The following is a 14,538-nucleotide window of genomic DNA, read 5'->3' on the forward strand; positions in this document are numbered from 1 at the left end:
ACAAACTCTGCCACCGGTGCCTTGTGGATCATGAGTGTCCTCGCCATCTGGAGGTGGTACTAGGTCTCTTTCAGTGGTGGGAAGAGCCTTGGTTAGATCGGTTTGCCTCCATAGAGAACTCACAATGTCAGCAGTTTTTCAAAATCAGCTTTTCAAAATCACTCTCGTTAGTGGACGCTTTTTGTCGCAAGTGGAGCTCAGGCATCCTATATGCATTTCCACCCATATCACTCCTGCCCAGAGTGCTCAAGAAGCTCAGGAGCGACCTGGCACCTAGGGAAACCTAGCAAACGTATACATTTTTGAAAACTAGACACCCAGGGGAATCCAGGAGGGGGTGACTTGTAAAAACACATGTTCCCCACATTTCAGTGATGGAAAGTTCTGGAATCTGCGTGGGTCCACAAACTTCAACCCACACCACAGTCTCCAAAGTCTCCCGATAAAAATGGTACCTTACTTGTGTGGGTGGGCCGAGTGCCCACTGCAGGGAAGGGCCGATAACGTATTGTGGAGACATCAAAATTACCTATTACAAAACTACCTAGTTTGGCAAAGGGGCTCACCTGGGTTTTTGGCCATGGGCTCGGCAGCCATCTAGGGCAACCTACCAAACCCACACATTTCTGAAAACCAGACACCCAGGGGAGTCCAGGGAGGTATGGCTCGCATGGATCCCCAATGTTTCCCTACCCAGAATCCCCTGCAAACCTAAAACTTAGCTGAAAAAAAATTACTTTTTCCACACATTTTTTGTGGGATCACAGTGCCGGCACCAATGTCCTACCCCCCAGCATTCCACTTATTCTTCCGAGTAAAATGATACCTCACCTGTGGGGATAGGCCAAGGGCCTGTGACTGGGAAAGGCCAAAAACATAGGGTTTAAGGGTATAGCGCAGAGAATTCTAAGCACTACATTTGTAAAAGAAAATACGTTTATAGCCAATTCTGCATTGGACAGCCACACTAGTTTGAGGTTTGCAAGGGATTCTTGGTCACACAAGTTGACTCATCCTGGATTTCCCTGGATGTCTAGTTTTAATTTTTTTGATAGATTTGCTTGGTTTTCTTCGGTGCCGGCAGAGCTAGGGTCCGAAATCCTCAGCTAGGCACATTAGGGAAAAAGGGACAGTCTTCACTGGAAAAATAGGATATATCCACGTGCTGTTTTCTGTCTCTGGTATTAGGCCTACCCATTCAAGTGAGGTACTATTTTTATCGGGAGACTTAGGGAAACACAGAATTGTAGAGCAACTGTTATAACTGATTTACTTTCTATGCATTTCTGCCTTCTAAATGTAACACAATATAGAAAAAAGATGTCACTTTGAAAAAGGTCCTATAATTCACATGCTAGTATGGGTACCCACAATTTGGGAGATGTGCAAATAGCTACTGCTTCTAAACTGTAGATTTTTTTCCCATTTCAGAAATACATAGATGTCCTTGATACCTATTTTCCACTCTTTGTATTTTACCAAATGAATTGCTATACACCTGGTGCACGGTGAAAAACCATTGCAAGACGCAGCTCGGTTATTGGCTCTGGGTTCTTTGGGTTCTTGGTGAACCTACAAGTCCTATATATCCCACAACCAGAAGGGTTCAGCGGATGTAACTGTATAATGCTTTAAAAAATCTGCCATACTTAGAAGCCACAGGTGAAAACGTTGGCACTACTGGCTGTTTTATTTTCAACTTTTTTTATTTTTTTTTATTTTCAACTCTTAGTTTCAATAAAAAAACCTTGAAGGATCTACACAAATGACCCCTTGCTAAATCCAGAATTTTGTCTACGTTTCAGAAATGTAGAGCTTTCCAGGATCCATTATTGCTTTCTGACCCATTTCTACCACTAACTGGAAGGAGGTTGAAAGCAAAAAACGTAGCAAAAGTAGGCTATGTCCCAGTAAAATGCAAAAACTGTGTAAACAAATGTGGTTTTCTGACAAACGTCTGTCCATGAAAGCTGCAGAGATGGTGATTTCAGCCCCACAACCCCTTTGTTGATACCATCTGCAGGGAAAAAACCAGACGCTTTCTTCTGCAGGATTTTTCCCCATTTTCCCCCCAAAAAAGAAATGTAGCTGTATTTTGGCTAATTTCTGGGTTCCCTCCAGGGGAATCAGCAAACCCTGGGTATCTTTAAAATCCCCATGATGTTGGAAGAAAAGGATTCACTTGTGGCATGGATACCTTAAGTTACAGGGGCCACAAATAGCCAAACAAAGGCTTAGCACTGGAGTAAAAGACCTAGCTGCAAAAGGTTTAATGAATATTAATATATTTATTGGATCACGCTGCATTGAAATAAAAAATTAAAATAACAATACTTCCCTCATCCTAAAGACATTTAGACCATTGCATTACCTCTGACTAAAAGGAATTGCAGGTTGTGAAATATAAATAACATGTAACTATGTATTAAAAACATGTAAAACCACTCTTCAAAGTCATGATCCAAAAGGACTCGCTTTTTTTCTGCGGTGCTTTGTTCCTCTCCAGTTAAGTGCACTTATTAGGGAAAATGAGCGGGCTTACTGAATGGTGCAGCACAGCCTGATGTATAAAGCCCTGCTGCACAATTCATGGAGTAGCGTGTGAACCCAAATAATTTAGAGGCAGCTCCACAAGCCAGAATGTGCTTGGAAACAGGACTGGTAAAATCTACCCCACCCTCATCTTCCTTCACCACCAGTGGGGCCTTCGTGATCAATCCTGTCATTCTTGGTTTGTGTTATGTTTTTCAATCCTCTATTTTACAATCCCATAGCTCATTGGCCACTATTATTTGGGATGCTGAACTCTAAAGATGCGGTTTGCCACAGTGCTCTACAAAACATTCATGTTGTCTAGTTCACTGCAATGCAGACTCCAAGCTCCCACTGTATTTCTATATTTAAAAATCTTACATAACCTAACTTAAAAACGATTCAAATTATCTTTAGGAGTTACATCTCAAAGGCAGACCCGCTGAATGTGATAATATAAATTATGTATACAAATAGAACAAAAGTAGAAAAAAATCTGAAGGCCTATTTCTGCAGTTTGAAGCTTTTACTTTTAGTCCTTATGCAAGCTAAAAGACCAAACACAGCACTTACCAGATGCGCAATAAAGCCACTTGAAACCAGATAGTCTCCTTAATCTAAATACTACAAGAAAATATAAGACCTAATTCGAAAACGAATGTTGCAGGATTTTTAATATTTGATATGTTTGGTGAGGATTTATGTTTTATGTGGTATTTGTATAGCACGATCCTTGCCAAAAGTCAATAAAGTGCTGTACAGTATCAGAGGCAAAGATACAGTCAATAAGTGATTAGACAGGTATCTGGGTTCTGAGGGCAGAAGAGGGCAGTTCCTCCATTGTGATGTAGTGTTCTTTAAAGCGATGAGAATATCTGCTCTCTCTTAAAGAGGAGGATGGGTGGAGGCAGGATTGTTCCACAATCTAAGTAAATGAATGGAGAAAACCTGTGTGTTTCCCCCCCTAAGTAAAGATATTGCTATAGCCACAGGGTATATTGTTCAGCTGGTATTTTCTGATTCCAAATGCTCTGTAGTTGAGCCTAGAACTTTCTCTACTGACCAACCTTTGCTATAGGTTGAAATACAATTGATTTGTTTACACAGGCGTGTTACCGATCAAGTCCAAATTTGTCCTTTATTTCCCCAATTGCCTTGAGATGTCTCCAGTAAACATTCACAGCCTGGCAAAATAAGAGCATGATATTCTAGTGTTTGTTAAATGACAGAACTTTGATAAACGCAGCTGTTTAAGACTAGAAACATGGAAGTAAAGTATGTATAATTATAAATGTACACGTTTTTATCTAATTTGACAAATTACTTCACAAACAATGTGAATCCTTTTAAATTATTTTCTCTCATTCTTTTTTCACAGTTAGTTGCCTTTGAAGTTGAGAAAATAAAAGATGATCAAATAAATCCACAGAAGATGATGAAGCATATCAAAGACCTCGCAGATCTGCTTCTGAAAAATGTAAGTGTGTGAAAGCAGTGGTTCCATGGGGTCACATTTCACATAAATATATCTACAGCAGTCTGAGGGCATGTAATGTAGCCTGACACCAAGATCACATGCCTGGGTGTTAGATTGAAAAATGATGAGTTACGGAGCTCCACCTGGGAGCTGGAGGGCTACAGTTGAAGAAGACTTGCTGTGGATCCGAGTGGGGAAAGTAACAGGTATGGTGACCTAAAAAGGAGAGGTTTAACAGGAAATATCAGATAACAGAAACATGATTTAGAGCAGGGTTAGTAAGATTGATTTTGGGAGGTCTGCCAGGTAGCACGAGTGAAGTGCACTGATTGCGAGACCTAGCAGAGAGCTCTGTGGGAAGAGACAAGGCGCCGTAGTTGCGACAGGAATTGGGAGCCAAGGTTGTGCAAGACATGGGCCTTGCATGAGTGAGTATCTTCCATAACCTTTACTTATTAGCACTGCTCCCTAAATATTCCCTGGCAGTTTATGATCTTGGCATGCCATAGAATATTTGGGTAAGGCATTACCTCAGCTTGTATCCGACTGAGGCAACCCATGAACAGTTTGACGCATCCATGAAATATGTATTTTTTCTGTCGACCGGTAAAATGCTGGTATTTGTAATTTTAGGCTATTCATCACCTCAACATCTAGATCTTTGTAGCAAATGTTGTTCTCCGTAATGCCTTCATAGTGTTGTTATCCAGGTGTGGCACCTTCTATTGTGTTGCTTATCTACTTGTGTTATACACCAAAATGTTCTGCTTCTCCTCAACTTCCTAGGGTATCAGTAGACATCTGGTAACAATATTTTACTTGTGTGTCTTTGTGTTTCACTCCGTATCTTTGTGTACTAAAAATACAGTATTGTGGAGTAAATTCAAATGTAGCAGAGTATACTAATCAATGTCATACTGCATTTCATGAGAAATTGTTACCTGTTGTCTTTCTTTCCTTCTACTTTTGAGAAGATCGGTGTATAGCATGAATTGTAGCTTTGTTAAAGATACATGATTACCCTAAATGAAAGTTTGTGTATTTTGAAATGCTTTCCGTTAACATAGTATGGAGTAATTCCACACATTCAAGATAACAGAATACCAATGCTAGTACATTTTCCAAACTCAATTTCATAGTAAGCACAAATTTACAATTTTTTTCAAAACTATTGTATAATTAAATGTATTTTTAGACAAAAAAGAAAGTATCCATTTGGGCTGCTATCAAGCCATGCCTCTTATACGAGCCTTTCCAGTGTGGGACATGAACAATCTCAGCCTGAAAATCTGCTTTCCTGTATCACATCTTACCGACAATTCAATACTCTTTGGTAACTTTGCCTGAGAATCTTGCATTTAACTTCATTTAAATAAATTCATGCTTCACCCTTACTGTTCTTTGATACTACATGCATTTCTGTTTTGCATCTAACCCCAGATATCAAACTTCCCCTCATTTTCCAAGACCCCCTTTAGCTAAGGTAGAGGGAATACTTCTTAACCCTGAATTGAGATGGGCCCTGACGTAAGACGTTGACAGAGCTAAGAGCATAACTTTTCAGTGTCATCATACTATGCTGCAGAAATGTTTTAAAGACAGGAAATCTTTAAAAGTAACAGCTTAACATACTTTAGTCCATGCTCCTTGAAGCATTCTTTTTTTTCCAAAGCTGTGTACCTGTTAGGAACATTTGTAAAATCACTCCAAAGTCCATATCCATTGACATGCCTTCTACGATAACTGCTCATAGAATACTTTATACTGGACTGGAGCACATTTTTACCAGTGTCCACTCATCAGCTCTTGCCAGTAGTTAGCATGATGTGGTCACTGACCAACAACCATTAGGGAAACTTGAGTTGTATACAAAGAGGCTGCATGGGATGGAGCAAGGTGGGAGGGGTAGTGCGTGTGCCTTGTGGAATTGGATATATTTTTGAAAAGTAGCTTCAGATATTATGCATTTCCCTTACCTACCAGTATGCATTGTTTCTGCGACTTGGCAATGTAAGAGAGCCAGTCATTGTGAGATGGCAATTTAAGAGAGACTATAGTCCAACCCTTTCTGTATTTCCACAAAGGAAATGTTTCCTGTTTTCCATGGATACTTTGTGTGTGGCTGTATTCTAGCTAACGTGTGAATGTAGAGTTTGATTAGTTTTGCTGTTGTGAGCCATTCGTGCAAAAATACAGTTGACCATCATTCCCTCATGTAGCTACACAATACCATATTTGCATTTAGGAAAAGATTTGTTAAGTTTCTGAAACTAATGGGAACTATAGAAGGCTCCACCAATCAGTAATTCTTCTGTGTGAAAAATATTTTCTTTAGATTTATTTATCTTATCATAATTCTTATCCTAATTATGCTTATGCGTATAAGTGCCACATTGCACTAAAGGTAGTAAAATAAATGATAGCACAGTTGTTTTTAACAGCACAGACCAGTAACAACTTCATATACAATTTCATAGTGCCAAAGGTGTTAACGTTTGACAATCATTGGGATTAGCATTCTAGGATCATCAATCACTGCTGGCTAAAGTGGTGATGTGCAATAGTGCAACTAACCTAGTTTAAAATTCAATGTTCATTGTTCGTTGGTATATACCAATATAATAATAGATTATTGAAAAGTGCTTATGATGTAAACACTGGACTTTGACCTTCCATATCGACAAGCAATATTGCAAATAACATGGATTGAAATCAACCTTAATTAAACATCATGCTATATAGCTAGTATGATACAAAAAAGTGCATAGTGCTCATCACAATCAAAGATTCTCCAAATTGTGTGAAATCAAGTTAAACTCTTATTTTGCAAAGCATACAACTGTTCAAATATTCTAATCCTAGACATTTTACTAATCCAGGAATCCATAGTAGGAGGTTCTGTTGACTTCCAACCTTGTAATACCAAATAATGGTGCTACCACCATTGCAATGTAGATAAAATATTGACCCTCCCTGGTAAATGGTTTAATCTGTCTTGAGAAATAAAACCGAGCTAAAGCAGTTTCGGGTTAAACACTGAGGCCAAACATTTTGCTTAAACCTCGAAAGATCTGACACCAAAAGTCATTAAGTACTGGATAGGTAAAGAATATATGGAGCCAATCTCCTGGTGTATTAGTTGAGCACCTGAAGAATTGACCCGATGCTGATACTGGGTGTAGATTATGCTAACCATCTAGAAAGTAAAGCCATTCTCATAATGTTTGCTTCTCGAAGAGCTTTATGCTCAGTCCACTCTATAAACTGCCATTCCTACAACCAGTGCTCTTAGTGATTTTGCCTAAAAACATTGGGAATCAACGCTTCAGTTGAATTTAGTTTTAAAACTCTATTCCAATTACCTACACCCAACAGTCTCTATTCTTAACTAATAACTTCATCAGCCTATGAGAGCCCTCATTCAGTATTGCACATTATCTTTTAAAAAACGACTTGTCTGTAGAACATTATAAAACACAAAAAAAATCGGATTGAGTTCTCTGCCCGAGCTGCAGCTATAACCCCTGCTCAGCCCAAGTTTTCAACCTCTGGTTAGTAAAGAAATCATAAACTAAACTAAACACTTTCACGTTCCTGAAATTACCAATCCCACACGTTCCACTCCTTTAACAAAATTAATGGCATAAAGGAATAATCCATTTCCTAAAAAACTGTTTACAAGACACCATATTGTGGACCACGTTATATTTTTTTTTTCGGTAATGTAGCTATTTTCAAAAAGGCTGGCAAGTCTATTTCTGATTCTTTGATTACCTGAATCAAAAGAAAATTATGGAATAGCTTGCCCACCAGGGTGACTGATTTACACAATGGCGTCTAAAAAGAGTGCTAAATTATCGTCCTGTAACTGAGGTAGCTCTACTCCCTTCCCATACCCCACCCACCCCCGCTTTAGATTTAGTTGTAATACTTCTAAACGAACTTTGGGATAATTGTGCCTCCATATAAACTTACTAAAGAGGGAGTCCACTTCATGGAAATATAAATTAGGGAAATTTGCAAAACGAAATAAAAATAATGGTAAAATCAACTTTTTTATCAGTAAAACGCGTTCAATTAACTATAATGTAAGTAGTCCCCATCTATTTAATAGATCTTTGACTTTCCTCAACATAGTTAGATAATTAAGATGAAACAGATCAGCAGAAATTCAAAGGTAGCGTACTGGACGATAAAAACCAGCTGTTTCAAACATTGAGGAATATTGTTTGCCTCTGCTCTGATCAACAAAACTTCTAGTTTTGAGTCACTTTACTGAGGAATGCAATGAAGACCAGAAGAATAAGGACCTGCAGATCTGCTATAATAGCAGGGCTGGACCCGACTGACACCTTAATGAACTATAAACTGATAAAGTTTGAGCGGGCATTAAAAACTGAACATCTAGCCACTGCTCAGTTATACTGTAAAAAGGTTGGCCCAAACTTGAGAAAGATCGTCTGGACTAACTAATGCTTAGGACCTATTAAATGTGTATTACACACTCTTGTACATACTTGATTATAATTAATTGATATACATTTTTTTTAATGGTTTTAAGGAAAATAACAAACATTTTATTGTCGATCCTTTTTACATAGGGGACAAATTGTTATGGTTTTAATTAACTAAAATAATAAATATTTATTTGATTTTGATTTGATTTCTAATTTTGAGTGGTTCATCTTGTAACCACCCACTGCAGTAAATTCCTGAATTATTTTAAGCGCTCCTTGAATATTATATTTGTTGACTTTTAAATATAAAATAATGTCTGCAAAAAGGTTCATTTTTGGCATCCCCTCTACAGGAGTAGTAATGAGAGGCTTTTACGTAACTTAACCACCAGGGCCTTAATAAAAAAAAGTAAGCAAAACCAGAGACATTAGACCACCATGGCGGGTACCTCTCTTTATTGAAACCACGCCAATCTCCTTGGCATTCATCAACATCTTAGCCTCTGAACCCTGATGAATATAATTAAGCATTGATAAAAATTGCTTGGGGACATCAACATTTGCTAAGATAGCAAATAATGCATCCGAGTTGACTAGGTTGAAAGCCTTCTCAGCATCAATTAAAATTATTCCAGATTTTTAATGTTGATAGAAAAATAATAGATTGCCTGGACCCAGATTGCTTGTATTGCAGACATTGATCTACCAGATATAAACCCATTTTGATATTTCTGAATAACTTTTTGCGTCATTGGCAATAATCGTGTTGCAGGCACTTTGGTGAAAAGTTTATAGTCCACATTGAATTGACTAATTGGCCTATTTGAGTTGACATTAAACGGTGACTTATCTTTTTGTTAACAACTGACTACCAAAGCTTCAGTGAAAGTTTTGGGAACATGTATCCCCCCAAGATTTGATTAAATAACTATTTCAAAACAGGTAGAAGTTGTGGAGCAAATTCCTTGTAAAATTCTATTGAGATACTAACGCTCCCACATGCTTGTGCATTTGCGATTGCTTTTAATGGCATCTCAACCATAGGCAGAGATATTTTCTCAATAGTATTTTTTATATAATTGAGACAATTTAGAGAGCTTGAAGGCGCTAAGGTCAATACCAGCTCTATCGAGGAGAATCGATCTACCTTCTGGTACTGATCCTTAAAATATCTGTGTTATTTCTTCTTTGTTGCTTGTTTCAGTCTCGGTAAACTTATTGAAAATAGTGTGAATGTAATTATTCTTCGTTTTACTCCTAGTGGACCACGCCAAAGTTTGCCAATCTTTTGGGTCTCTTCATAAACTTTCTGCTGAAAGGTTTTAGCATTACATATTTCCTCAGGCAAAACAAATCCCTAGAATTCTTTGACGTCCTACGTTGTCTTATTTGTTTGCTCATATTTCTCCCCAGGGCCCACTTACTTTCTTTGATGCCTGTTCCTGGGCCTCCTGCAGCTCCCAAATTCTCATAGAATGATCCTGATTTATTTTGGCTTTTAAAGCACTTGTCAACCCCCTAAATGTAACTTTGAAGACCTCCCAAATTGAAAATACTGGGCTGTCTTCAGATTTCTTTGAAGAACTCCGTAATTTGATCTCTAAATTCCTCTCTTCAAATCTGATCAGCCAACAGTACATCTAGAACTTAGATCAACATCTAGACAGATTTCAAGCGGGACGATAGAGTGATCCGAAAAAGCATTGTCGACAATGGTGGTTTACTTTCTATTTACTGTTGACGAAAAAAAAGGTAAATTGCTTAAAGTCAAGATAATCAAGACGTTGTCCAACTTGAGCGAAAGTTTATAGAAAATTATAGCATAGTTTGAGAGAATATTGCCTTGAAAGGTGCTTGGTTCATGCCTTATGTGGATACCAGGCAGCTGCCCCACATGGGACCCACCTTTGAGGAGGTACAACGTCTGAATGGTGTTATTAGACACAATACTTTCTTAATCTCATTAATTCTGACTAACCCCAGAGGCATTTTCCTGGGACCCGAAGGTAGAATTTGTTCTGTATATAGTTGTTAGAAATTGGGTTTCTGGTTGGCTAGTGCATGCACCTAAGCCAGGCAGAACCTACCACTCCAGTCATGGCAAGGGAGTTAAACGCTGAAGATAACCCTTGCTCACCCCCGTGGTAGCTTGGCAGAGCTATCCCAGAGGCAATATGTATAGCATTTTGCACAACACACACAACAGCAACACACTAGGCACACCACAAAAGAAACTCCACAGAAGGTTATATAAATATAGTCTTTGCCTCATGACTTCCTCATCCAGCGATTGGATAGACACGAACAACGGGGAGGAGGCCTGGCAATCATTTATCGAAATATCTTTAAATGCTCCATTGAAGAACTGACGGAAATAAAGGATGCAGAAGCTTTAGCATTTTCTTTGCAAATCTCTGACTCCTCTGTTTTCTCTGGGGTTCTTATCTATCGCCCCCCGGGTCCTCCCACAAAATTTTTGAACTCTATAGGTGATGTGCTGAGTGATTTTACACTCAGATTTTCCAACTTTTCTGTACTGGGGGATCTCAACCTACATCTTCAGTCCCCAAATGATCCTGGGGTTACTTGTTTTCTGGACACTATCGAAGTGTTGGGCCTTACTCTTGTGAACAGTGAACCTACCCATCAGGCAGGGCATCTATTAGATTGCATATGTTCCAATCACCCCAGCCTAATAGTTAAACCCCCTTGTCCTCAGGTCTGGACAGATCATTTTTTATTTCCCTTTAACATAGTTGGGATTTCGAAACCCACTACAAATCGCTCTAAGTGTAAGGATGGATTGCAGACTAAAATCATTCCAGATTGGAAGTCACTAGCCAGCAGACCTGACATTATGGAAAAACTCAAGACTAATATTCCAGTCCTAGTCGACTGTACCTCTAAAGACAATCAGACCTTTTGTCTGGATTGCTGGAGCAGGCACGTTGCTAAAACCATCTAGAAATAAGGACCTCAAACCCAGGAAGGCAAAAAAGAATGCCCCTTGGTTCTCAACAACCCTTAAGCTTGAACTTAGCAAAGTTAAAACACTGGAACGGAGGTGGCGTCGAAATTACGATATAGCCGCACGTAACATCTATATAGCAGCAAGACGGAAGTATCATGCAGAAATAAAATCAGCAAAAAAAATACATTATCTACAGGCCATAGCTACGGCAGGCCAGGAACAAAAAGCAATCTTTAAGATTGTTAAGGATTTTATGAATCCCTCCGCTCTATCGCAGGAGATTCCTCCATCGCAAAACCTTTGTAATGCGATATCTGATTATTTTGATAATAAAATCCTGGCCATTACAAAGACCTTTCCATCGGGAGCTAGCGCAACAATGGAGGCTGAAGAGATAGTGAAGACGATATCTTCCCCCTGCTTTGATGACTTCGCCCCAGTATCCTTGGAGGAAACTCCCAATGCGATTTTAGCCAGCAAATCAGGCTCCCCTTTTGATCCCTGCCCCTTCCGGTATTGCATCTTTTAATAGAGATGGTAAACCCAATGATTAACAAAATCATCAACTCCTCTCTAGCTACGGCAAGTATCCCGAACGATTGGAAACTTGCAGCTGTTAAGCAGCTCCAAAAAAAGGCCCTGGCCGATCCGACTACTCTTTCCAACCTACGCCCGATTTCCTTGCTACCCATATTATCTAAGCTGACTGAAAAGTTTGTCAACAGCCAACTGACCAACTTTTTGGAGAAGAATAACGTTCTCCATCCTAATCAGTCAGGATTCCTTTCAGAACATTCTACCGAATCAGCCCTATTATACACTGCTGAAACATTAAGGGCAGCAATGGATCAAGGAAAGAAGGCCGTCCTTATCCTACTTGACCTGTCGGCAGCCTTCGATACGGTCTCTCATAACATCTTATTAGACCGTTTGGTTGCCGCAGGGGTAGGAGGACAGGTGTTGACCTGGTGTAGGAACTTTCTTACCAACAGACGCCAAATAACAGTGTTAGGCCCTTATCAGTCTGAGGCAAAAAACGTCAGCTCAGGGGTACCGCAGGGCTCTAGTCTGAGCCCTGTTCTTTTCAATCTATATATGGTACCTCTGATGAAACTGATCGCGTCATTTAAGATCAGTTCTATTTCATACGCTGACGACACCCAACTGATATTGGTGTTGGATAGAGAGCGGCCAGGTGCCGAGGAAGATCTAAAGGACTGCTTGGCAGCAACTTTTAAATGGATGAACAACGCCGGAAAACCCGAAATCCTTCCTATAGGGAATCATAATCTCTTTTCCCCGACAGCATGCTGGCCAGCGGATGCTGAAGTGCCCCCCAATACAATTGCATCCGCCCGCAATTTGGGCATTAAATTTGACAACCACTTATCTTTTAAACCCCAGGCTGTAGCAGTAGCAGGCATGTGCTTCCAGATCATTAAAGCACTAAGGAAGTTCTTTGATCTTCACCCACTATCGGCGAGGAAAACAGTCGCAGTGGCCTTGATAAATTCTAGGCTAGATTACTGTAATGGACTATACGTTGGAGCTAACAAAATCGTTCTCCACAAATTACAGATGGTCCAAAATGCGGCAGCCCGCCTTGTGCTGCGTCTGCCCCGTAAGTCGTCAGCCTCAGCAGCTCTTAACACCCTTCATTGGCTGCCAATAGGTAAAAGAGTTTTGTTCAAACTACTCTTAATCACTTTCAGGGCATTTCACCAACGAGGCCCAACCTATTTATATAACGGGTTTAAAAGATACCATCCAGCGCGTTGTCTAAGATCTGCAAGCCAAAACTTACTCACTTTGCCCCACTTCAAGCTGGCCACAAAGGGTGGCAAATCCCTTTTTGTAATGGGAACTACAGCCTGGAACAAACTTCCTCTTTCCCTACGGTCTTTCTCACAAGAAGCCCCCTTCAGGAAGGCGTTAAAAACCTGGATTTTCTCTTTGCCTGACGCCACTTGCAGGACCCTGGTGTAATGTGTGTGTGGATATCAAGACACTTTCTTTCCCTTCCAACTCCTCCATCTGAGTTGTGTGAGCGCCAAGATACTCCTTGGAGTGGAAGCTGCGGGGTAGAAATGTTTTTTACATTACATTACATTACATTACATTAGTGTTATTCATAAAAACACATTAGAACACAATCACATATATTACACTGTGCCACTGGCACTTGTCATGACTTCACAGGGATTATATCGAGCACAAGGCCAATCGGGCCACTGTCAGAATCACATACATCAAAGTTAGTGCGACCAGTAACTACTGGGAAGATTGCACTTAGCACAACACACTATATAAAACATAATCAACATAATCATCAGTGCACTGTAATGAACACTTGTAGCGTGCACACGCTAGGAACTCCCCAACACTGTGAATCCCCCTGCACTAGCCAACAATTCCTGGGAGCCAAATAGCCCCCAACAGTGAGAGGCAGCTGCCCACTGACCTGTGGCGTAGCTGCCAAAATACTGCGACGGGGGCTCGTCTTGGGTTCACCCCATATTGGCCCCAGTGTGCACAATCGGCAGCTGCTGCGATTTGCGCACTGCAGCTGCTGGCAAGCCAAACCCATTGGAGGCCTCTCCTGATCTCATGCATCCAGTGTCTGGTATAATCCCCTTACGGGAGACCTTCCGTGGGTCTCCTGCCTCAAATTCACGTTGGGGCCGGCCCACCGACTCTCGGTATCATTCTTGTTTCTCACCTTCTCTGTGCGAGGGTGGAATCCCTGTCAGGCCATGGGCTTCTCCGGGCCAAGGAGCACAAAAGCAACGACTCTCTTCGCTGCTTGCTTACTGGTATGTGGTACCGCTTGGCCCCGCCCTTCGTCGGCTCTGCTCATCTGCAGTGCCTCCCCTGCTCGACCACTCATGACCGGGGGCCCTGTCCCCATCCAGGCTTCCTCTGCCTGACTTACGGTGGCTTCTTACGGCCACGAAATACGGAGTAAAGTTTCCGTTGGGTCGTCAATCTTCTGTCCTCCCGTGCATCTCACTGACACCACGTGTAGCTAAATTTGGTTGGTTATTATGTAAATGGCAGTGTGATTTCTCTGTACACACATACAATTTTTCTACAAAATTTGA

At 40.5% G+C, this 14,538-nt stretch overlaps 1 protein-coding gene across 5 annotated transcripts in view; it reads left to right on the forward strand.

Moving 5' to 3' along the window:
- Nucleotides 1-14,538, forward strand: part of SBF2 (SET binding factor 2) — a 2,158,806-nt gene that overhangs the window by 972,000 nt on the left and 1,172,268 nt on the right. For all 5 annotated transcript variants that reach the window (XM_086955965.1, XM_086955960.1, XM_086955962.1 and 2 more), the window contains exon 13: nucleotides 3,911-4,009. In XM_086955965.1, coding sequence (XP_086812091.1) covers nucleotides 3,911-4,009 — 99 coding nt within the window. The remainder of the gene's footprint in view (nucleotides 1-3,910; nucleotides 4,010-14,538) is intronic.

Source organism: Lissotriton vulgaris, chromosome 2_1, assembly GCF_964263255.1.
Source record: "Lissotriton vulgaris chromosome 2_1, aLisVul1.2, whole genome shotgun sequence".
NCBI lineage: Eukaryota > Metazoa > Chordata > Amphibia > Caudata > Salamandridae > Lissotriton > Lissotriton vulgaris.